The sequence below is a fragment of the Mobula hypostoma genome, chromosome 3 (assembly GCF_963921235.1).
Source record: "Mobula hypostoma chromosome 3, sMobHyp1.1, whole genome shotgun sequence".
In the NCBI taxonomy this organism is placed as follows: domain Eukaryota; kingdom Metazoa; phylum Chordata; class Chondrichthyes; order Myliobatiformes; family Myliobatidae; genus Mobula; species Mobula hypostoma.
The window spans coordinates 88,794,275-88,819,282 of record NC_086099.1 but is presented as its reverse complement, the minus strand read 5'-3'; the positions used below and the strand labels follow the sequence as shown (position 1 = coordinate 88,819,282).

Sequence of the window (25,008 nt, the reverse complement as noted above, 5' to 3'; positions counted from 1 at the left end):
AATGATATAATAAATGACATGTCTACAGAGAATAAATCATTTGGCCGCAGGAATGGTCTCCCCTACTTTCAATTCTGCTGTTTAAGAGAATCATCTGTTACTTGTGAGCTAGTTGCCAAATAAATTGGAGTATTTATTGGACTAAAGCAATATTTAATAGAGTGGATTCTGGTTAATTCGGACATATCATCATCATCATCATGGCTCCGTCTGTCTAAGTAGTTAATGGATGCACCCGTCCGGGGCGCAGACCTGGGCGATGAATACGGAGACTCTGGGCTGCCCAGACATCAAGATCCCCCTCTTGGCCTCACGGATGTGGACCAAAGGAACGCGAAGCAGTACATTTGGCATCAGCTTGGCTGCAGGAGCTGCCGGGAGGTGACGTGATACGTCATCCAACTACCTCCGGATTTGTGTAGGGTTTACTACTTAGCCTTCTCTTCTCCCGAAGATACCCACAAGGCAGTGTGATCTATAACCCTGGATAGGGGCCCATAGCGGGTACTGTCAGCCGGAGCCAGCTGAGCCCAGGACTCATGTAAGGCAGGGTCGTCACACCCTGTAGTAGTGACATATGGAGCCACTACCTACCCACTACCCACGGACATATCAGAACCGGTACATTTTGGCCCAATTAAGCAGTTGCCCTAATAAGCTGAAGTTTCATGGAAATAGTTAAAAAAGTATAACAAAGACAAAGTACCATTTAACTGAGTAACAAATTATATATTTATATAAAATACAGAACAAATTAGAACACTACCAATACTGCTATAGTACCATAAACTGTGTATTAGTTCCTGACAGTTACTGAATGATGAATTCATCCAGTGTGTGCTGCCATGTTCTTTTGATTGACCATAATGGCGCATCTGCGATCTCCCGGAGTATTCGGCGTGGAGCGCAGCTATAGCCGTTGCTGGGGGGTCAATCCCTAATGGTGGAATATGAACCTGTGGCCAACTCCATTACGCCGCGCTGAATATAGTGTCGAGCACGATTGAGATAGCTGATGACGAGAGGGGAAAATCAATAGGTGTTCTGTGCTGTCTGCCTGCGTTTGATTAGTCTCCCTCTCACTGCTGCCAGCAGAAGGTGCAGGAGTCTTGGGTCCCATTTTGCAGGTTCGATCGCCTCAGCGGCACGTGGCTGTGGAGTCACCTTTGGCTACGGTTTGATGTTTATTGTCCTCACCACTGAACACAATTTACTATTTGCACGATTTGATCAAGGTGCTTCAGCGCAGAACTGGATCTGCGGCTGTAGTCTGCAGGTAACGATGCAGCGCTGAACTGACCAACATGGAGGCTGTGGCAGCAGCAATCGGCTCCTGGATTGGCTTTACTAGCCTCAGCAGCTCTTGGCAGTGGTGACAGCCTCAGCCCCTGATTCTGATTCTGGACTCACTTTTGGGGACCCTATGGCTCGATATTTAATGTTTTGTGTGCGTTATTTGTTAAACGATTCTCCGATCATTTTGGATCTCCCCCTCCCCCTCCCACTTTCAAATCTCTTACTCACTCTTCCTTCAGTTAGTCCTGATGAAGGGTCTCGGCCTGAAACGTCGACTGTACCTCTTCCTAGAGATGCTGCCTAGCCTGCTGCGTTCACCAGCAACTTTGATGTGTGTTGCTTCTATGGTGTTTCTTTATTCTGTGGCTGTTGGCAAGAAGATTAATCTCAAGGTTGTATATTGTATAAATACTTTGATAATTCATGTACTTTGAACTTTGAAATTTGTAGTGTAGATAATGGGCTGCCTTCATGCAATGCTTTTGATGACTGCATCCTCTTAATTTTTATTTTCATTGTAACATTCAAGATGATTGTCAACATCTTCAAATTCTTTGTAGTTTGTAACTTGTTGAAGTAGTGACCTTATATCACTTTCACTTCCAGCCATATATGGCATCTGCAAGCCTGAATGCTTGAAATCACAGTGAGCAAAACAGTTCAGAATTGTCTTACTGCTTATTTCTTGTCAACTATCAGTGAGTGATTAGTGTTTCTGGAACATAAACACATGGAACTGATGCTATTTAAAAACTGTTCACTCTAGGTGCAGTGTAGTGTCTTAACAGCCACACAAGTGTGTATAACTGACATTAGTTAGAAACTGTTCCACAACAGTCCCTGGCCTAATTTTGCACATAGTGTCTCAAGTAGTGGCCTGGCTATTTTCTTAGTTAGCTTTTGTTCTTCAAGAGTTACACAAATAAGCAGCTGCCCCAATTAACTGGAATCCACTGCATTTCCAGGCCTTGTGGCAGTTTGTGAAGTCTGAAGAAAGAACTGTGTTGCTGATTTAAAGTTTCAGACATATAAAAACTCAGTCACACACAGATATGTTGGCTCTAGTTATAATTAGCCTAGGAGTTTTCCATGTTTAGGAAAATGAGGAGAGGATCTGCTACCAGTGATGGAGAAACAGAAGCTGGAGCTGTCCAAGTGACCGACTTTCAGAGGAGCACAGAGAGCTCTGGGTGCAGAGCACCGGCAAAAATTATAGAAGTAATAATGAATTTGAAAACAAGGATAAGGATTTTAAAATCCACTCATTTCTTGACTGGGGATCAGTGTAGATCTATAAACACAGATATGATAAATATATGTTGGTTAGGCTTTGGACCACATGCTAAGGACCATACTAATTTTAGTGAGAGCTGACTAAGGGAATAAATCGGAGTAGTCAAGTATTAAGGCAACAAAGGCATGATTGAGGCTTTCAGACTGCAATGTCATGGAGGTAGATGCTGACACTTTGAGGCCACTGGCACAAATTTAATTTGCCCATGGTCACTAATCGGTCAGTATTCTGCAAGCCCAACATTAAGCCTGGCATAAAAGGAACTTAATTCACTTGCAGATACCTTCATGAACTGGTTGACAAAATGGCGGATGGACCCTGACCCATTCCAACATAGCCCAGAAACCCAGAGGGCACATGGGAAATGGAAATCTCGCCATCATTTAGAACAGCAATGCGATTATGTTTTCATAGTAGTGATGTTATTAGGTGTCAAAAGCTTACATCTCTTTCAAAGCTTGGCTGGCTAACTTTAATTAACTTCATTTAGAAGAAAAAAGATATCTTCCCCTTGGCAGAATTATGAGTATATTTCTCCATAATGCCCATAGTAGGTAAAGCACCCTACTTCACCTTCTCATTTCACCAGTGCATCTCTCCTACAGCCACTATTGCTGCTCTGCCTGCTATCATTTCCTCCTCCTATTCCTCAGCCAGAACAAGGGACACCCAAGCAAGAGATCTGTTGTATGCACTTCCAGTCTCCTGTGACTCCCATGAAGTTTGGGTGGGGAATGTTAGAAGTAAGTTTTATTTTATTACACAGAAAGTGGTAGGTGCACGAAATGCAGATACACACGGGACATTTAAGAAACGCATAGATACGCAAAATGATTGAAAGCAAAATGGAGGGCTATGTAGGAGGGAAGGGTTAGATTGATCTTTGAGAAGGTTAGCATTTGCTAACTTCAGTTGAACACCTCAAAAGATTTATGAAGCAAATGGTGATAGGCGTGCTGGTGGGATCTTGGCAAAGAAATTATCCCAAAAGTGTCCTGTTCAAAAGCTCTAACAGTAAGTGAACATTGAAAGCAGAACATAGTTTAAAGAAGCCATAAGAGTTCAGAGCAAAGATTTATGTACTCCTGCTCTGCCGGTCATTGGCAGGAGAGTTCATCCTTGCTGCATTTCCCATTAAGATGCTAGACAGTCTCTCTGATGAGCACCAGCAGGCAACTGAAGAAAAATATTTTCCTTAAAGGAAGGAGCGGAAATTCCTCCTGCACACTTCAACTCATTGACGAAGATGGTAAACTTGTGTGAAAGTTAGAAGTAGATACACATTTGACAAGCAAGGTGGCGAGGGTTACCAGAATAAGCACAAATGGAGAGTTGAGATTGCAATCAAAACAGCAGGGCACGCTCAGTGGGCTGACTCAAATATTCATGGTATTTGTTCACTTATTTATATCCTACTTTTCTTTGTGTGTGAAGGGAGAAGAAGAAGCGCAGAATTAGAGACCAAAAGTGACATTTATTTTCAGAAATTGTCATGTTCAGCTGTCTGAAATGTCATAAAGGAGGTTTAAGTGGAATTCAGCTTGGGCGCAGAAAAAGGAATAGTATACAATTACCCAGGTGCTGTTTGACTGCCATAGCTAGGAAAAAGCTTCAAAGCCATTTCTAACTGGTGCCTCTGCAGTTTATAGTTCGATTCCAGACATAGTTCAGTACAAGAGTCTTTCTGTAAAAGGTGTCCGCAGAACAAAAATGTTACGTTATCAGGGGCAAAAACAGAAAATACCAGAAAAACTCAACAGATTTGTGGAAAGAATTTCAGGTCTATGACCCTGTGGCGGGACTGGTGGGTGTTTAGGAAGTTTGGGGTTACAGAACACATTTTTTAAGTGCATATTCTTTCTTCTGTTGCTGGCTTAGTCCAAGCTGAGTACATTGCCACGCTCTGGTAAGATCTATTTCTTCTGCTAAAGGCCATTATTCTGTGTATTTGAGCAAACTTCACAAGCAGCTTCTCTTCCCATTCTATAGTGTTTTCTTCATCCCTGATCTTCCATACACCTTTTCAGATTTTCCTCCACTCCTGAAAACCAGTAGGCAGAACCGAGTGGTTTGAGTTCAGTTAGACAGAAAATAATTAGCTTTTAATTGTACTCCTGTCAGATTCCAGCCCCTCTCAAATGAAAGATTCTGGAAAATCATCACCAGTATGCCAAATAGCCATATGTGTCTTCTGCTGTGATAAACTGCAACACGTGAAAATCCAGTAATATATGATGCCCATCATTTCACCTAATATATTAACTAAAGAGGTATTTACACATTCGAGAAAATGTTTCAACGTACAAAATATATTTTTTATATTGGAAGCGTTGTTTTGCATATTTTTTTCTTTTTGAGTTTTAATTTGAGAAATGGGCTGAATGTTTCTTTGGAAGCTTAGAAACAATAATTCACATTTACTCCTCATGCAGCAATTAATTTGGCAAGACAATAATTTTCTCCTTTGAATTGAACATCATGCACTCTCCAACATCTTGATGCTTAACCTTTGGAATTTACATGCTAGAAATGAACATTTATGTGGCCAATGAACAGCTGCGTATAAGCAGAAACCAGTTTATGAACAATCAGCCCCAGTGATAGCTGTAATATACAACCGTGATTCTGACATCTCTGTAAGTGCTCTTATTCCATATCCAGCTCCAGGATTAACTTGATGGTTACTGGCAGTATTACTGAGCAAGTTCAGAAGAGTTTAAAATGTTCGGCATTGTGCCAACCAGCCAGATCTGTTTCTCTTCAGGCAATTGGAGTTAATTAACACACTGCAACTAATTCAGCAACTTTACAAAAAATAAATGGTGAGCAGATTCCACAAGGATATTGGAGTTGATTTCTGTTGAAAGAAACACCAAAATACACATGGATACTGTGAGAAAAGTTGTGTTGGGACCAGAGTGTGTAATTACCCTGTGACTATTTGATCCTGTGCAGGCCTTGCATGGAATTCATGCTGCCTGCTTGATACCCTGATTTAAGTGATTGCCTTAGCAAATACAGGACTATTTAGCACCAGTTCCAGCTGGCTCATTAAAACTAGCCTGTACCCCCTTAAAAGGCTGTTTTGTAGCTGGAAATTGCTCCAGTATTCTTGCAGCTTGCTGAAAGCCAAAGCAAATCAGAGGTAAGGGTGAGCTGTTCGACTTTCTGACGGCACAGGTGCCCCAGGTTGATGGGTTAGTGAAGAGAGAGGGATCCTTTACCTGTTGGGAGCCTGCAAGCTCTCTGCGTGCACTCGGAAGTTGCAGTGGTAAGCTAAATAAAACAAATTTTCTCCCAAGTACCTGGACATTGAGCTGGAAAAAGTTCAGTGATGCCACACGTGTGCTCAAATTACATATTCCACAGGCCATACTGTTACCCACAGTTTCTGCACAATACATCCTCAGACACATTCACACGCTGACAATCCCAATTGCTCTTAGGGCTTAGAGTGGGTGGAGTAGAACACCCCCATCATTAATCTGAAACTGTGCTCTGTACAGTTAGTTATTAAAGCACCTGCATGTGTGCCGCAATAACATTAATGATATAAGCACATTTCCCTCTAAAGGCAGCCAAATCTATTTCATTACATATATCTGTGCTGACATTCAGGAATACCAGCTTACCACTACATACCTCTCACTATTCAGAATCACGCAGCCATATGTTGTTGCGTACACAATTAGCTACCAAATCAATCGTGACGGGTTCGTTGAAAGTTTTCTCTGATGCTGACAGGCATGTTTGCAAGAGGAATGCCAGGGTAATGCAGCAACCATTGCGGAGCACATACCAATCAGCAGAGAAAAGACCACAAGTGATAATGTCATACTCATGTTCTCACATTCCTTTTTCAAGTTGCAAGTGGCACATCCTGCCCTGTCCTGTCCATACTGCACCAACCACCGCCGCTGGGGTATAAACACACAGGAGCAATGTGTGGTTAAGGGCCTTGCTCAAGGACACAACACGCTGCCTCAGCTGAGGCTCGAACTCGTGGCCTTCAGATCACTAGTCCTACGCCTTAACCACTTGGCCACTTGGTATAGGTGTGTACTACTCACTTTATCAACCATCTCTTTGTCATTTTTCTCTTTCCGTAAAGCCGAGAGATTCACAAGCCAGGGGGCTGGCCAACAGCTAAGGAGTAAAGGTATCAATGAATTTCCATTACGAGTACAGAGCTCACTGAATGTGGGGACTCAGGTGAATGGTCATTTGTCACGTTTGTTTTCATTAGTCTGGGCACTGAGTACTACAGCTGCGATGTCAGGCTACAGCTTTATGCACTCAGGGAATGGGAAGTGGAAATGAAACGGATGACCAGCAGGAATGTCTGCTTTTTGCGGCAGATGGAACAAATACTGACACATTGGACTGGGAAGGGAAAGTGGAGTTAAAATGAGTGATGGCATTTACTTGAAGAGGAGCCTCTATGATGAATGAGGGCAGAGTTAAAGTGCAGAACTTTGCTGGCTGGGATTTGGGATTGTGTGTATCCACTGGTGGTACAGTACAGCCACCGAAGTTGTTCTTTGAGAAATAAATTTCGCAGGCTGCTTCCTTCCTTCCTGTTCTCCTGTCTTCTCTTCTTCCTCGTGAACCACAGGCACCTCAATATTGTGGGTGTCAAGGACTGGCCCACATGATGGCAGGGGTAGAAAGAACACCTGTAGGCAGCTGCGCCCAAAGTGCCTTTGCCAGATACTGAAATCAACCTTTCACTAACTAGGACATTACTTCCCAGCCAGTCTTCATCCCTCTCCATAACTCTGGAAAGTGACAGCATTATGGTCATTATCTCCAAAACATTCTCCCACTGACACTTTAACTACATTCACTAAGATCAGGGTCAGTATTGCCCCTTCTCTAACAGTACTTTCCAAGTGACTTGTGTGTAATTGATCACGCTCCACATGCTGTGAAAACAGCAAAGATCGATGAAGTTACCGCTTATTAATTCTGCTTGCTGCTCTCTGAGAACAAAGCATATTCATTTCTATTTCAAGAGCAAACATCACAGAAAAGTTTCTAGAGCCTCAGACATACTTGGGCTTTTCCATATTCCATAAGATATTCAGATCTGTGAATTTAATTGTCATAAATAAATATGGAAAATTTGCTTGTGGTCAGCATTCTTAATCAAGATGATGCTGAATTGGCCAATGTATCCAAAACATCATAGTCCACAGTTAGTTGTAGAATTCCTTTGGATTGCCCGAAGAGGCAGAATGTAAATATTTAGCTCCAGGCACAATGTTCTAAAGTCCACAGCATTCTGCATTTGTTGCAAGCCAATATTGTGCCTTCAGCAGATTGGTAATTTTACAGACAATAAGTACATCAAGAATCATGACTTTTGTCATTAGATTTGAATGATTGGTCTTTTATAAACCTCTCCACTTTCTTAACTGGGCAACAAGGAGTTGCCTATTAAATGGTGCTGAACAGGCACAGTATCTTTAAACCCTCCAATTCAGCAAATTTTCTTTGAAGGCAACAATGGACAAAATCAGCACTTCACATGAGAAAAATAAACAGAAGCTTTTAATTGTACACTTGTGTATGCCTTAAGGACAAGTGAAATGAAGTGGACACCTTTGCAATTTTTCACAGACTTCTTGGACTGTGGAAAAATCTGGACTAACGTCACTAATGTCTGAATTGTGTATCAGAGAGCTACAATTTAGGATATGATGTAGATTTATACTGATGAGTTGTAGAATAGTGATATAGAGAGTGGTCAAATGTATACGTTCTATAGGACTTCCTCATTCTGGGTTAGGTGCAGTTCAATTGCATCATTCCTCTTGCTTTCCCAAGTTAAGATTGTTCAAGAATTTTCGATTGTTCCAGATTGTTTAATGTGATTTCTTGTACACAAGTGTAAAGGAGAACAAAATAATTGTTACTCTGGATCTGATGCAGCACGAAAAACACAAAGTTAAAGAACACAATAACTATAAATACATAAGATAGCTAAAATACATAGACTGATTGTATGTCCATAAAGTGATGCTGGGCTGTAAATAAGGTGACTGAAAGAAAAATAATAATGTAGTGGTGGGTTAGTGGGTGGCGGTGATGATCAGCCTTACTGCTGGGAGAAAGTAACTGTTTTTGAGTTTACTGGACCTGGCATGGATGCTACATAGCCGTTTCCCTGATGGGAGCGGAACAAACAGTCCACCAGCAGGGTGGGTGGGATCCTTCATGACGTTACTAGCCTTTTTCCAGCAACTTTCTGTATATATGCCCTTGATGGTGGATAGGCTGGTGCTGTGAAGCATTGAGCAGTTATGACTATCCGTTGCAGAGCCTTCCTCTCTGCTGCAGTGCAGTTTCCATACCATGCAGTGATGCAGCATGTTAGGATGCTCTGTATTGAGCACCTGTAGAAGGACGAGAGTGTAGATATGCATAATCCAGCTCTCTTCGTCCTCCTCAGAAAGCAGAAGTGTTGGTGAGATGTATAGGATGTGTACTGGGTCCATGAAAGGTTGTGCAAGATGTGCACTGCGAGGAGTTTGAAACGGCTCGCAGTTTCCACTGCTGTGCCACTGACGTAGAGAAGGTTGTGCATGGTGCAGGTTCTCTTGAAGTCAATAACCATCTCCTTTGTCTCGTTGACATTAAGGAAGAGGGTATTTGCCTGGCACCAGGCCTCGAGCTCTTCCACCTCCTCTCTGTAGGCCATCTCATTGTTGTTGCTGACGAGCCCCGTCCCTGTTGTGTCATCAGTGCAATTGACGATGTGATTGGTCAGATGTTTGTCAGTGTGTGAACAGAGTGTACAACTATGGACTCAATACACAGCCCTGGGGAGGGGGGGCACTTGTGTTGAGGATGATGGGGAGGGAGGATCATTTGTGCTTCCTAACTATCTGAGGATTGTTGGTTAAGAAATACAACACCCAGTTGCACAGTGGTGAACTTAGACTGAGGAGTGGGAGTTTGTTCACCAAGGTCTGTGGGACAACAGTGTTGAGAGCTGAAATAAAGGTCGAAAGCAGCATTCTGACATAAGTGTCTTTGTTTTCTAGGAGAGTCAGGGCCAGGCTAAGGCATCTGTTGTGGAGTGGTTCTGTCGGTCAGCATATAGGTGAGTGTCCAATGTGGCTGGAATTGAGTTTTTGATATGTGCCATTACCAGCCGTTCAAAGCAGTTCATGATGATTGGTGTCAGTGCTACTGGGCGGTAGTCCTCTAGTTCTGAAGCTGCATGGCCTCAGTTGTGCTGGGCGGCCCTCAGTTGATGCCACATTTCCCAGTGCCAGTGCAGCACGTCCACAACTCATTAACCCTACCTACAAGACTTTGGAATGTGGGAGGAAACCGGAGCACCCAAAGGAAACCCTTGAGATTACGGGGAGAACGTACACACCCCTTACATCCGTGGTGGGAATCGAACCCTGGTCTTACAGTTGGCGCTGTAAACCATTGCACTACCCATTATGTTATCATGCAGAGAGTTCCCTGCATCAATCCAATCCATTAATATAAAGTTACAAAACCATTAAGGAATGGGAGGAATTACAGAACTGGGAAGTGGTGATACCTGAAGAGATTTGGAAATGAGGGTGTCAAACTTAAATCTGAAATGTTGTTGAAACAGGCAGAACACTGGGTGTCAGAGAAACAGTCTGGCAGTACAGAGACAGTAAAATGTTCCATGTAAGGGATGATGAATTGGAATTGGATTTGATGCATGTACGTCAGCAATCGGGGCAATTCAAGTGAGAACACAGGTAATGGAGGCTTTGGTTTTACGCCTGTGGGAAAGGGAATGAACGAGGTCAAGCAGCAATGGAGTAGTCAGTAGGTAGAGGAAGAGCTCCAACAGGAACTTAAGGTGATGGTCTTGGCTTTGCATTATTTAATAGAAGGACATTCCTGTTCATGCAATACTGGATTTCAGACAAGCAGTTTTGCAATTTAAAGGTAGTGGAGTGAATAAGCAAGGTGATGGTGAGGCATGTTCAATGTACACTCACATGATGATGTGGTGGGGCATTGGTTTGAATGGTCCTACTGTTACTGTGTGGAGTTGGTGTTGGGAAGAGAAGCAATTTTTGGTGATTCTCTGGTTATGACGACAGAGGTAGGGAAACACATGAGAACAATCCCATCTAGATGGTTGATGCTGGAAAGCATTGGAAGAGGAGGGTATTTTAATTTATTTCGATGGCCGCAGAAAGACTACACAAGCTGAACAAGAAATGATTCAAAATTGCATCAGAATGGTAAGTATCAATGGGATATATTTTGTAGCCTGGCAAAAATACACACTCGGCATAACAAACACTTTTCGGGTCTTTAATTCCTTTATTTGCTTTAGATGTTTAATTGCAGAAAGAGACTATCAAAATAAAAACAACAAAATGACTTTTTCAAAAAACAGAGTTCCTGATGTTACAACCTCAGCTTAATTTTGGTCCACACACTTGTTAATCAACTAGTTACATATGCAGTATGAAAATAAATAAAACAAAATATACAAAGCAAATACAGTAGTGAGCAACACACACTAAATGCTGGAGGAACTCAGCAGGCCAGGCAGCATCTATGGAGAGAATTACAGTTAGCGTTTCAGGCTGAAACTCTTCGGCAGGACTGGAAAAAAAAAGCTGAGGAGTAGATTTAAAAGGTGGGGGAGGGGAGAGAGAAACACAAGGTGATAGGTGAAACCTGGAGGGAGGGGATGAAGTAAAGAGCTGGGAAGTTGATTGGTGAGATGAGGCAAGACAGGATATGCTCTTTTCTCACTGCTGCCATTGGGAAGAAGGTATAGGAGCCTCACGACTCACACCACCAAATTCCAGAATAGTTATCCCTCAACCATCAGACTCTTGAATCAAATAGGATAACTTCACTCAACTTCACTTGTCCCATCACTGAAAGTTCCCACATCCTGCAGACTCACTTGCAAGGACTCTTTATCTCATTTTCTCAATTTTTTGCTTATTTATTTTTATTATTATTTCTTTCTTTTTGTTTTTGCAGTTTGTTGTCTCTTGCACACTGGTTGAACACCCAAGTTGGTGCAGTGTTTAATTGATTCTGTTATGGTTACTTTTCAATGGATTAATTGAGTATGCATGCAAAAATGTATCTCGGGGTTGTTATTGGTGACATATATATAGTTTGACAATAAATTTACTTTAACGTTCATGTTACTGTACACATAGGTTCGGAATCAGAATCATATTTATTATCACTGACTTCTATGATGTGAAATTTGTCATTTTGAGGCAGTAGTGCAGTGCAAAAGATATAAAATTACTGTAAATAACAAATATAAATAATGGGGAAAAAAGGTTGTGTTCATGGACAGGTCAGAAAGAAGCTGTTTCTGAATCACTGAGAGTAGATCTTCAGTCTTATTATAGTGCACATGCTTACCCATACAACATTATTGGAAATGACCATTGTTGTGTTGAGGCTGTGCTACTAGTTTGATGTTAGTCCCTGCAGAGAGCCATTGACTGCCAGCAATGAAGGACACACATAGAACCTCACTAATCACAGAAACATTTTCAAAGATTCAGAAGTGTGGTAGAGAGATCCATTTCTAAAAGTATTAGAACTAGATCCTATTCTAAAATCTCCACAAGACCCTCAGAAAACATAATCAGACCTGACTTAATATTGTTTGGGGTTCTATTTCATTGCCAAGACCAAGCATCATGAGACAATCTCCCTGAGATTTTGCACAGCTGCTTCAGATTGGGACCTGATTACAATATGCATCACTACAAAGGATTAAGATGACTGGAAATCCCATGATAGTCCAGAAAGTGGCAGATGTGTTCAATTAATTCTTCATGTCGGTTTTGAATAATTACTAGTAATTACGGAATAGATTTGCTCAGGCCAGAAATCTTACAACTTGTGCAAAGCCAAGTTAATCGTATGCTATAAAGAAACATTAAACTCAAAGTGCGACAAATTTGTCCTCGGTCGCTAAACATGTGTGACAATATTATATCTACCTCCACATATTTGCTGCCTCTGAATTCATTTAAATATTTTTCACTCAAAACATCAGGGGAGTTTCTGGGAAAGATGGAATTCACAAAATACTGGCATCTCCTCTCTTTCTGTTACTTCTGTCTCTTTCCAGACAGAGCAGAGATGGATTTCCCTGGTCCTCACCTTTCACTCTGTGGCCCTCTGCATCCAGCATGCCATCCCCTGTCATTTCTACAACAAGATCCTACCAACCAGATTTTCTCTTCCCTCCTACTTCTTACCTTCAACAGGGACCACACACACTGTGACTGCCTGGTCTACTCATCTCTCTCCACCCATCTCTCCCTGATCTCTGGCACTTTGCCCTTGCCCTCATAGTGGGTGCAACATTAGTCCTTATACCTCGTCCTTCAACACCCTAAAGATTCCGAAACAGCCATTTCAGGTGAGGCAAAGATTCACATGGACCTCCTCCAATCTCACCAACTACAGTCAGTACTCACGATGTGGCCTCCCCTACGACAGGAGGACCAAGTACAGACTGGGGTCCACGGTGACCATCCTGAGCTCCCAGTTGCATGCGATTTCCATCCCTATCCAGGCCAGTAGAAGATAGTAAAATAGATTTCCTACACTTTTAGATTCACAGTGAGTTTCTTTTCTTACATAATTATAAAGCCCTAAAATAATTTCGGTTTTGGGCCTCATTAAAGGCAACCAAGAGAGCGTGGGATAGAGTGCTAGCTCTCTCTAGATTAGAACCTGTCTTCAGTCTTTGCTCTTCCCTACCTCCACCTTGCTCTATCTGTTTTTTTTTTCCCTTTTTTCCTCTTTCTTCTCTCAGTTTATCTCCATCCATCATCTGACATGGGACTCAGACTGAACAATGATGTCCCCATAAGACATAAGAGCAGAAATAGGCCATACAACCTGTCGCTTCCGATCCACCATTTGATCATGGCTGACTTACTTTCCTTCTGAACCCATTCTCTTGTCTTCTCCCTGTAATGCTCCGCTTTAAATAAACCCAAATACCTGGCCTCCCCAGCCATCTGTGGCAATGAAGTCCACAGATTCTCCATCCTCTGGCTGAAGAAATTCCTCCTCACCTCTGTTCTAAATGGACGTCTTTCTATTCTGAGGATATTTCCTCTTGTCCTCGACAAGAGGATATAGGAAATATCCTCTCCATATCCACAGCATCTAGGCCTTTTACTACTCAATAGGTTTCAATGAGATACTCTCCTCATTCTTCTAAACTCCAGTGAGTACAGGCCCAGAGCTATCAAGTGCTCCTCATACATTAACCCTTTCATTCCTGGACACCAGCCCCTCACTATTGGCAAAAAGTATATCACCACACTTAAAATGAATTTTAAATAATTAAAAACACTAAGTAAACACAAACAAAATATTTTAAATGTGACTTTATTTTCCTCCTTTTTTGACACAGTCCTACAGTTCTTACTGAAGGAAATGGGCTTGTGGATCTTGTACAATGTGTAATTGTAGCACGATCTTATAGCGGATTCCCCAGAGTAAGTGCTGGAAAATCTTGGCAAGATCCTGCCTTGCTGGTGGATTCTATGGGAAATGGCTGGCAGAGGTCATACAAGAGTCCTGAAGAATGCTGCTGAGCCAGCTGAGTTCTTCCAGCAGATTGTATGTTGCTCCAGATTTCAGCATCTGCAGTTTCTTTTGTCCCGAGATATACCTACTTTTAACAATGTACTATGCTTATGATTTCAGACAAAAGCCGAACTAACATAAAATGCACAGAAATTGAAAGGCATTTGAATGAGAAAATTGTGAAGAAATTGATGAAGAAAAGTAAGATATGTTTGATTATAATGCCAATTCCAGCCTCTAAATCAAAGGGTGTTTGATATAGGCTTGATGTTGGGTCTGGTTTATGAATTCTCTTAATCTCTCACTCATGACTCACTAGTTCTCTCCTTGCAGCCATGTATAAAATGGACAGGAATGGAAAATCAAGGATTTATTTTCTTTATTCACCCACAGAAAAAATGCTTTCCTCAAGGCAGATAATATGTTTCATGCAATGCGTAAAGTAAACCAGAATAAGATTAACACATTTGCCAGTTTAGGGAAATTTGAACTCAAAGTTCAACGTTCAGTAGAAAAGGTGATTTTTCAATGGTATAATGGTTAACGTTTACAGTTTCAAACTCATCTTGGGAATTTCTCTAGATCATCAGTCAAGAGTTTGTGACCAGAAAATTAAATGATTATTACTATTATTAACTCATTAATAATTGGATTTAAAGTAAATTTATTTATCTTTGGAATGCTTTAGGGTTCTCTTTTCACTTTTTACATGTGAAATCATGACTTTGTCACTTAAGCCATCTCTATCACACCAGCATTAGCAGGACCACAATTGCAGAAGTGATTCAGTCAAATATGTACTACTATCAAGTGGTGTAAAGCTGCACATTAACCACTTCTATTACTTTCTTGTAGATTCCAAAATGTTAGTCGTGCTCTACCTGGTGGCCATTGTGTACTGTGTAACTAGCCAATCTCTTCTGATTAAACTCAAAGGAGAGCGGAGATACACCAATAGCATTCCCAAATTAATATGTAGTGCTCCTGGCTTTCCCGGACTCCCAGGGCCATCAGGAGCAAATGGAACACCTGGCCCACATGGGCACATTGGATTACCAGGCAGAGATGGGAGAGATGGAAGACCGGGTGAAAAGGGTGAGAAAGGGGCAGCAGGTACAACATTTATGTTTCTATTTTATAGTCATTACGTAGCGATGTAATTAGAAAAATAGTGATAAATTCTGATGTCAATACTTTGATTGCAATACTTTGAAATGAGATAACGAAAAGAGTCAGTGAATACCAGAAGGAAAACACTGATAAACTCAGCAGAAGTCATGGTAATAGTCATAGAACACTACAGCACAGAAACAGGCCCTTCAGCCCATCTAGTCCATGCTAACCTAGTCCCATCAACCTGCACCCAAACTATAGCCCTCCATATCCCTCCCATCCACATATTTCTCTGAATTTCTCTTAAATATTGAAATCAACCCACATCCATCACTTAAGCTAGCTCGTTCTAAAACTCTCACTGCCTTCTGACTGATGAAAAACTCTCACCCTGCATGGTCACCTTAAATATATCACCTTTCACCCTTAGCCCATGACCTCTAGTTCCAGTCTTACCCAACCTCAGTGGAAAAAGACTGCTTACGTTTACCCTATCTCTATCCCTCATAATTCTGTATACCTCTCTCAAATCTCCCCTCATTCTCCTGTGCTCTAGGGGACAAAATCCTGACCTCTTCAACCTTTCCCTGTAGGTCAGGTCCTCAAATCCTGGCAACATTCTTGTAAATTTTGTCTGCACTCTTTCAATCTTATCAATGTCTTTCCTGTAGGTTGGCAAATGGAACTGCACAAAATACTCCAAATTAAGCCTCACCAAAGTCTTATACAACTTCAGCATAACATCCCAACTGCTGCGCCCAATACCTTGATTTAAGAAGGGTAATGTGCCAAGAGCTCTCTCCAATATCTTCTCGGTCAATCAGGCTTCCATCCCCCTGCAACTCTAGTTTAAACCCTCCCTGAAGCAGCACTAGCAAACATTTCCGCAAATACATTAGTTCCCCTCCAGTTTAGGTGCAAACTGTCCCATCTGTACAGGTCTCAACTTCCCTGGAAGAGAGCCCAATGATTCAAAAATCTGAAGCCCTCTCTCCTACACCAACTCCTGAGCCATGTGTCCAACTGTATTATCCTCCCCTTCTGTCCTCACTGGCACATGGCACGAGTAGCAATATTGAGATCACAACTCTGGAGGGCCCGTCCTTTGAGCACCTAACTCCCTGAGCCTCACTTTGCAGGACCTTATTCCCCTTCCTAACCATGTCATTGATACCATTGTGGACTACAACCTCTGGCTGCTCATTTTAATAATACTGTGGACTCAATATCATATGTACCAGACCTTGGCTCCGACGATGCAACATACCATATAGAAATCTCATTCTCATCCACAGGACCTCCTGTCTGTTGCATTAACCATTGAATCCCCTATCACTGCAGCTTTCCTCTTCTCTACCCTTCCCTTCTGAGCCACAGAGCCGGACAGTGCCAGAGACCCGACCACTGTTAGGTCATCCCCCACCCCCACCTCATAGTATCCAAAGCAGTATACCTGTTATTGAGGGGAATGCCACAGGGGTACTCTGCTCCGGCTGCCAACCCCTTTATCCCCATCCTGATGATCATCCAGCTACCAGGTCCTGCACCTTGGGTGTAACTACCTCCCTATATGCCCTGTCAATCAACCCGTCAGCCTCCTGAATAATCTGGAGTTCATCCATTTCCAAGTCCGGTTCTTTAACGTGGATTGTTAGAAGCTGCAGCTGGATGCACTTCTTGCAGATGTGGTCATCAGGGACACTGAAGGTCTCCTTGCTTTCCCATATCCCGCAAGAGGAGCATTCACTACCCTGTCTGGCATCCCCGCTACTCTAACCGTGCGATGAGAAAGAAAGAAAGAAAATTATACAAAAAATATCTACCTACAGCCTTTGCCTCCCCTATGCCTCTCTAAGCCAAAGCCTCAACTCCCCACTTTAACTCTGTCCCACTCACACAGTGGCCACTCCACTTAAAACTAAATTCTTTTTATTAGTCTTGCCAAGTGTCTGATTATGCACAATTCAATACCTCCTCAGGAATGCAAAATGTCCCGACTGTCCCCTGCACACTTCTGTTGAATTGCCTCTCCCACTGCACACAATCCAACATCTCCTTGGCAACTGTGGTGCACAGAATTTAGTTAATTTTCCATTTTTCCATTAATAAAGTGCCTCCAAAGGCTGTCATATTCAGTACATTATACTAAAGTAAGTCGTAAGCTTATTAAGCAATCAGTTTCAATGAATGAATTTTAAATGCATTGGAATATTCAGTTTCTTTTTAGTGAGTATTTTATTTATTCAAAACTATTTTGGAATATTAGCAGATATTTTTCAAGTGCATTTTCATGATCTCCAACACTATGTCCTCAGTAACATACACTTAGTGGCCACTTTATTAGGTGCTCCTGTACACCTGCTCATTAATGCAAATATACAATCAGCCAATCCTGTGGCAGCAACTCAATGCATAAAAGCATGTCAACATGGTCAAGAGGTTCAGTTGTTGTTCAGACCAAATATCAGTATGGGGAAGAAATGTGATCTAAGCAACTTTGACTGTGGAATGACTCTTGGTGCCAGACTGGTAGGTTTGAGTATCTCAAACTACTCATCTCCTGAGATTTGCAGGCATAGCAGTCTCTAGAGTTTAAAGAGAATGGTGTGAAAAACAAAAAACATCCAGTGAGTGATAGTTCTGTGGGTGAAAACGCCTTGTTAATGAGAGAGATGAGAGGAGAATGGCCAGACTGGTTCAAGCTGACAGGAAGGTGACAGTAACTCAAGTAACCATGCGTTATAAAAGTGGCATGCAGAAAAGCATCTCTGAATGCAGTACATGTCAAACCTTGAAGTGGATGGGCTACAGCAGCAGAAGACCATGAACTTACACTTACTGGCCTCTTTATGAGGTACAGGAGGTACCTCATAAAGAGGCCACTGAGTGCATATTTATCATCTTTGTGCAAATGCACTAAATTTTAATCGAGTTTCCCATTACACTATCCTATCGGCTATATCAAGCTATTTATTAGGCAATCGTAGCACTTTGATTTTCTAGCGATAGATCCAATTATCTGTAAACTTTAAAGCAATAGATAGAAATATGCTTGAATTTAGAGGATTTTTACAACTTCAGGTAATTCAAAAATATTTTATAATTAATGAATAGTTTTGAAGAGCAATGTCTGGTGTAACATAAGAAAGATGGCAGCCAATTAACATCCAGAAATATTTTCAAATGTGCTTGATGCACAAATCATATTTTGGAGCAGCACATCAATATTATAGCAAGATATTCTCTTATGTCTTTGATTAATATTCATCACTTTTTATTGCTTGGTGCCACTCATTCATCTTCTGTCTTTTTCTTTTCTGATCGCTCTGTGTTGCTCTTTCCTCTCACTGACAATATCCTTCTAACCTTCCGCCTGGCTGTTACAGTTTGTCCCTCTCTCTCCCTAACCCTGTTGTTTCCACCACTTGCCTGTTTGTCCCTCTCTTCTGTTTCCACTGGCTTCCTCTCCATTTCTCTCCTGGATCTTTGCTCTGTATCCCTCTTTGTCTCCCTTCCTGATCTTCTCACCAGGTCCATCTGTGTCCCTCCCTTGTGTAAACAGCAGACACTGTAATCTGGAACAAAAGAACAAACTTTTGGAGAGAAACTGATCTGATACGTAGTGTCTCAGCCTGAAATATCAACTGTCCTCCCACTGCCTCCTGATCCGCTGAGTTCCTCCAATAGTTTGGGGTTTTTATCACTCCCTCCGTAATGTCCTCTCTCTCTCTCCACGTCTATCCCTCTGTCCCTCTCTCTCATTTTTCACTAGATCCCTCTATCCCACTGCCTTGTGCTTCCTCAATGTAATCCCCCAATCGTTCTCTCCAATGTGTTCACTGAGCCTTTCCTTTTCTTCTCCTTGTTTACACCCCATCAGCCTTCTCATCAATATTTATTGAGCCTGTAATTAATTCATTACTCATTCTTTCTCATTTTATGCTTCATCCACACTTGATTCTTTTCTTTGTAGGAGTGCCTTTTGTTTGTATATATTTAGTTCACTTATCGTGAATGTATCTCAAGTTAAAACCATTAAGCACAATGAGTACAAAACAGGCCATCCACTGAACTGTGGACATCTGCCCTGCATCTGTGCAATGATCAATTGGAGAGTTGGAGAGCCATAAACTTCCATACCTACAGTGTAAAGCATGCTGTCATTGACCTAGTTCTATTGTTTCCCTGTTCAAGATTCACCAGAAGCGGAGATAATATCTTCATCTCCATTTGCTCCCACCAGTCTATCCTACCCCAACACCACCCCCACAGACACACTCTCAAAGGGATATAGAAACATAGAAAACATAGAAATCTACAGCACATTACTGGCCCTTCGGACAACAATGTTGTGCTGACCATGTAACTTACTGTAGAAGCTGCCTAGAATTTCTCTACAGCACAGCCCTCTATTTTTCTAAGCTCCATGTACCTATCTCTTAAAAGTGTCTCTTAAAAGACCTTATTGTATCTCCCTCTACCACCATTGCTGGCACTGTATTCCACGCACCCACCACTCTGTGTGAAAAACTTACCTCTGAAGTCCCGCTTGTACCTACTTCCAAGCACCTTAAAACTATGCCCCCTTGTATTAGCCATTTCAGCCCTGGAAAAACCCTCTGGCTATCCGCACAATCAATGCCTCTCATCATCTTATACACCTCTATCAGGTCACTTCTCATCCTCCGTCGCTCCAAGGAGAAAAGGCAGAATTCACCCAACCTATTCTCATGTGGCACGCTCCCCAGTCCAGGCAACATCCTTGTAAATCTCCTCTGGACTCTCTGCAACCAGGCTTCATAAAATAACCTTTTAGTCTAGGTAACATGCACTCTGCTCAGAATTAAATACATTACTCCAGGTACACTTTAATAAGATAGTACTCCCAGTGTCATGTTTGTGGTATTGGGAAGCCATGTGGCCGGAAATAACACACATGAGAGATGGAGAGGTGAGTAACAAATGTGTTGCTGTTTATTTTATTTGTAGTCATTTACCCAGAATGCCCTCTCACATTATGTTAAGTATGTAACACACAAGGAAGCTTAACTGCAACTCATAAGGGTCAAAAGATATATGACATGTCCCTCCCCATTCCCATACATGGACCAGCTGCTGAACTATTAAGCATCAAATTCAACCAACAACAAAAAACATCTTTGTTTCTAATCTAGGGAAAGAGGGTACATTGCCTCTAGGGATTATACTGTCCCATGTGCTGAGGGTTAGTCACTAAACTAGAAAATCAATCTGTCTGGAGGCCACCTATTCCTGTGAGGGTAGCAATGTCCTGGGAAAGTTGTTTTATCTCCTGGTGGTGTACGTATAGATCTTAGCTTGGGTACTCCATTGTCATGAGGGAGATCCTCAGAAAGCACACATGATGGGGGAGAACTAGCTGTGTCATTTGATCTTAATGGAGGTCCTACCATCATTATCTCAGAATTCTATCCCATTTCTACATCTGGGTCTGGATTGGTCAGTTGTGTTGGTTTTCATAGCCTCAGAAATGGGCAACAGCTGACCTACATGCCTTCTCCAGATGTTGTGGTGACTAGTTTTCACTGTGTATGACACAGGACCAATTTGTGCCACCACCCTCGCAGGTATCCACATTGTTTCAGAGATGTAGCTCTGGGCAAGTACTCTCTCTCCTGCTGTAAAACTTCTATACTTTGTTTGGCATGTCTCTCTGGTTGGGTTTTCTGTTCAGTTAGCACAATCTGTTTTGTGTTTGGGGATCTAAGCATGTCAAGTTGTCTTTCATCAGAGCAGTAGCTGGAGCCATTTTAGTGGAGGTGTGAGGTGTGTTGTGGTATATCAGCAAGAAAATGCTGAGATGTTAGTTGAGGGATCCATTTTCCACTGAAGTCTTGTGGGTTTGTTTCATTGTTTGTAGGAATCATTCAGCAAGGCCATTAATGGCTGGATAATATGGTGCTGACTTGATGTGCTGAATACCAATTGCTTCCACAAATGCCTTGAACTTTTCAGACAGGAGTTGTGGGCCATTGTCACTATGTCTAAAGATGGGAATTAGCTCTTCAGTGCATTTTTCAGATATAGTGCTCTTCATGATGGCAACCTTGGGCCATTTGCTACGACTGCCACGACCAAGAACGTGTGGCCTTCTACAGGTCCTGCAAAATCTATGTGAATCCTCTGCTGTGGTTCTTCAGGCCTTTCCCATGGATGCAAAGGAACAAGTTGAGGAACATTTCTCATTTGCTGACAATGTAGGCATGTGTTGGCCTTCTCTTCAATGGTTACATCTAGTCCTGTCCACCAAAAGTAGCTGTGTGCAATTTCTTTTATACGCACTATGCCACAGTGTACTGCATGCAGCTTTATAAAGCCCTTACTTTCTAAATGGTGGAGGAGCCTTCAGCCCTTTCAGAACCTATTCCAAGGTGCTCAAGCACCTTTAAATGCTACAAAGTTTGCTTAAGCTTAACAAAATGTAAGAGCTTTTGCAGCATATAATTGCTGAGATCTTTATTCAATGGATGCCTCAAGAGAGACTGCTGATGGAAATGTTATGCACCCATGACTGGTCACAAAGGGACAGGGCAGGAGGTGTGCCTGGTCATTTGTGAAGAGCCTGCTGTCACAAAGTCTTCACAGCCATCCTGGACCTTTGAAGACCAGGATTCCCAAGGCTGCTTTTCACTGAGCAGAAAGCATTCTGTGGGAAGACCTTCTCTTGTATTCCCTTGCTTCGACTCTTTCTCATTGTCTTGCTGATCTGCGATGTCTTCACTACTGTGTGTTGTTATGTGGTGGCAGAAGACTCCTGCTCTTCCCCCATAACCTGTTGCTCATCGCAGTGTACAGACATTCAACCCAGCTCTCATTCACCAGGAAACAATCTGATCTACCTTAGTTCCATCTAGATCAGCGTGGCATCTCGGGCACTCGGATTGCCACATGTACAGGCAGCCATTGACTTGTGTGCTAATAACTTCCCCATTGAGAACCCAGATATTTTCCACAGCAGAAAGGTTTGTCATTCCCTCCATGTTGAATTGAATTGAATTGTCTTTATTACTTACAACTTTCACATACACGAGGAGTAAAAACCTTTACATTACGTCTCCGTCTAAATGTACAATGAGCAATTTATAGTAATTTGCAATAAATAGTATATGCAACTGGATTATCAATATAACATAGAAATGCAATTGTATCAGCATGAATTAATCAGTCTGCTGCCCTGGTGGAGGATGCTGTCCCAGAGCCTGTTGGTCCTGGCTTTTATGCTGCAGTACCATTTCCCAGATGGTAGCAGCTGGAACGGTTTGTGGTTGGGGTGACTTGGGTCCCCAAAGAACTTTGGGCCCTTTTTACACACCTCTCTTTGTAAATGTCCTGAATAGTGGGAAGTTCCCATCTACAGATGTGCTGGGCTGTCCGCACCACTCTCTGCAGAGACCTGTGATTGAGGGAAGTACAGTTCCCATACCAGGCAGTGATACAGGCAACATACATCAAAGTTGCTGGTGAACGCAGCAGGCCAAGCAGCATCTATAGGAAGAGGCGCAGTCCTTAGGATTTGGGGGCCCATACCAAACTTCTTCAACCGTCTGAGGTGAAAGAGGTGCTGTTGTGCTTTCTTCACCACAGAATCGGTATGTACAGACCACATGAGATCCTCAGTGATGTTTGTGCCGAGGAACGTAAAGCTGTTCACCCTCTCAACCCCAGATCCATTGATGTCAATAGGGGTGAGCCTGTCTCCATTCCTCCTGTAGTCCTCAACCAGCTTTTGCAACATTGTGGGAGAAGTTGTTTTCTTGACACCACTGTGTCAGGGTGATGACTGCTTCTCTGTAAGCTGCCTCGTTATTATTTGAGATTAGGCTAATCAGTATAGTATCGTCAGCAAACTTAATTAGCAGATTGGAGCTGTGGGCGGCAGATCATTGTGATTGCAACAAGAATTTTATCTTGGTGAAAGTCAAATTTCTGAGAACACATGATTCTTTCACCCTAAGTAGCACACAAAGCCAGATATTTTCAGTAAATAACACTGACCAGTGGGATACATACTTGGAGATAAAAGCTTCCTCTGCTCCTACAGCTCGTCACGGTGATATACCCTCCAATTACCATCTGCATCTGTAGCTCTTCACACCAGTACATGCTCACAGCTACAATAGCTGAGCAACACAGCCACCAATAAGGAGAATGCCTTTCCCCTCCTGATGATCAGATCTTATTGCCTGTATCAATCCTTGCCGGCGTTTGTCCACCAGATGTGCAAAGCTTCATCACTGCCCATTGCATGCTTCTAAACATTCCCAGTCAACGCTGGTGCTGAAGGAGAAATGGAAGGTGACTCTGGAGCCATAAGTGGAGCCTGAAACAGCATAGGGATGGGGAGTAGGAAGAAGGCTGAAGCAATCAGGGAGATGTCCTTGCTGAGAATCCGCAGTCTCATTTCCTAGCTAAGTGCACGAGACAAGCATTGACTGCATGGGATGTAAACCATTTCCTATCTAGACCTACTTCACTTGCCATATTCATAAGCAGTGTGCCAAACAGAAGTCTCCAATGCAGGCCAGGTGACCTCCTTCATGTTACAATTGACATCATTATAATCAGACAATTGAGCTCTGATGACATATAGACCCCCCACACGTTCGGTCTTGCATATCCTCCTGCAATACATTATAAATCTGGGGCTGGATAGTCAAGGGATCATTGCTGGTCTTGCACAGCTCGTAATAGGTCTTCTGATTTTTTGGCAGCATATCACCAATAATAACCCTATAACATCAAAAGCTTCTGTGGTATCTTCCTTAAATAACGAGGCCTTCGGCACTATAAGACCACAGACATGGAAGCAGAGTTAAACCATTCAACCCATTGAGTCTGCTCTGCCATTCCACCATGTCTGATTTATTATCCCTTTGAACCCATTCTTCTGACTTCTCCCTGAAACCTCTAATGCCCGTACTTACCAAGAACCTATCAACCTCTGCTTTAAGTCTACCCAATGACTTGGCCGCCACAGCTGGCTGTTGCTGCTTCAGACCTTCTTATCTGCCTCCAGACCTTTCAGCTTCGTACGCACCTTCTCCTGAGCAATAGTGACTACCCTCACTTCTGCCAGCTGACACTCTTGAATTTCTGGCATACTGCTGCTGTCTTCCACAGTGAAGACTGATGCAAAATACTTATTAAGTTCATCCGCCATTTTTTGTCCCTCATTACTACCTCCCCAGCATCATTTTCCAGCAGTCCAATGTCTACTCTCATCTCTTCTTTACTCTTTGTATATCTGGAAAAATTTTTGGTATCCTCTTTTATGTTATTGCCCAGCTTACCTTCATATTTCATATTTTCTCTCCTTACGGCTTTTTTAGTTGCCTTCTTTAAAAGCTCCCAATCCTCTAACTTCCCACTAAATTTTACTATATTATATGTCTTCTCTTTTGCTTTGATGCTGTCTTTGACTTCCCTTGTCAGCAACAGTTGTCACAGAGCATATTTTCATGACAACGCACTTTATGTTGAGAATGATTGTGCAAAGGGAAATAAGTGTCCTGCTTAAAGTCAGGAGTAATTTTTCTAAATACATACTTACACACTCATAAACATGAACAGAATTGTTTTGTTCTGGAAATGCTCATTTTCACTTTAATTGGAGCTCTGTGGGGCCAAAGAGCATCATTTCCATCCCTTTGTCATCCAGC

The 25,008-nt window shown here is 42.3% G+C and overlaps 1 protein-coding gene across 6 annotated transcripts in view; it reads left to right on the top strand.

Annotated features, from left to right (window-relative positions):
• Window positions 1–25,008, top strand: part of LOC134343462 (complement C1q tumor necrosis factor-related protein 7) — an 88,059-nt gene that overhangs the window by 50,786 nt on the left and 12,265 nt on the right. For 3 of the 6 annotated variants that reach the window (XM_063042177.1, XM_063042175.1, XM_063042179.1), the window contains 3 exons: window positions 9,640–9,698; window positions 14,318–14,398; window positions 15,053–15,310. In XM_063042177.1, coding sequence (XP_062898247.1) covers window positions 14,389–14,398; window positions 15,053–15,310 — 268 coding nt within the window. In that variant the 5' untranslated portion in view covers window positions 9,640–9,698; window positions 14,318–14,388. The remainder of the gene's footprint in view (window positions 1–9,639; window positions 9,699–14,317; window positions 14,399–15,052; window positions 15,311–25,008) is intronic. The other 3 variants (XM_063042178.1, XM_063042180.1, XM_063042181.1) reach the window with 2 other exon arrangements.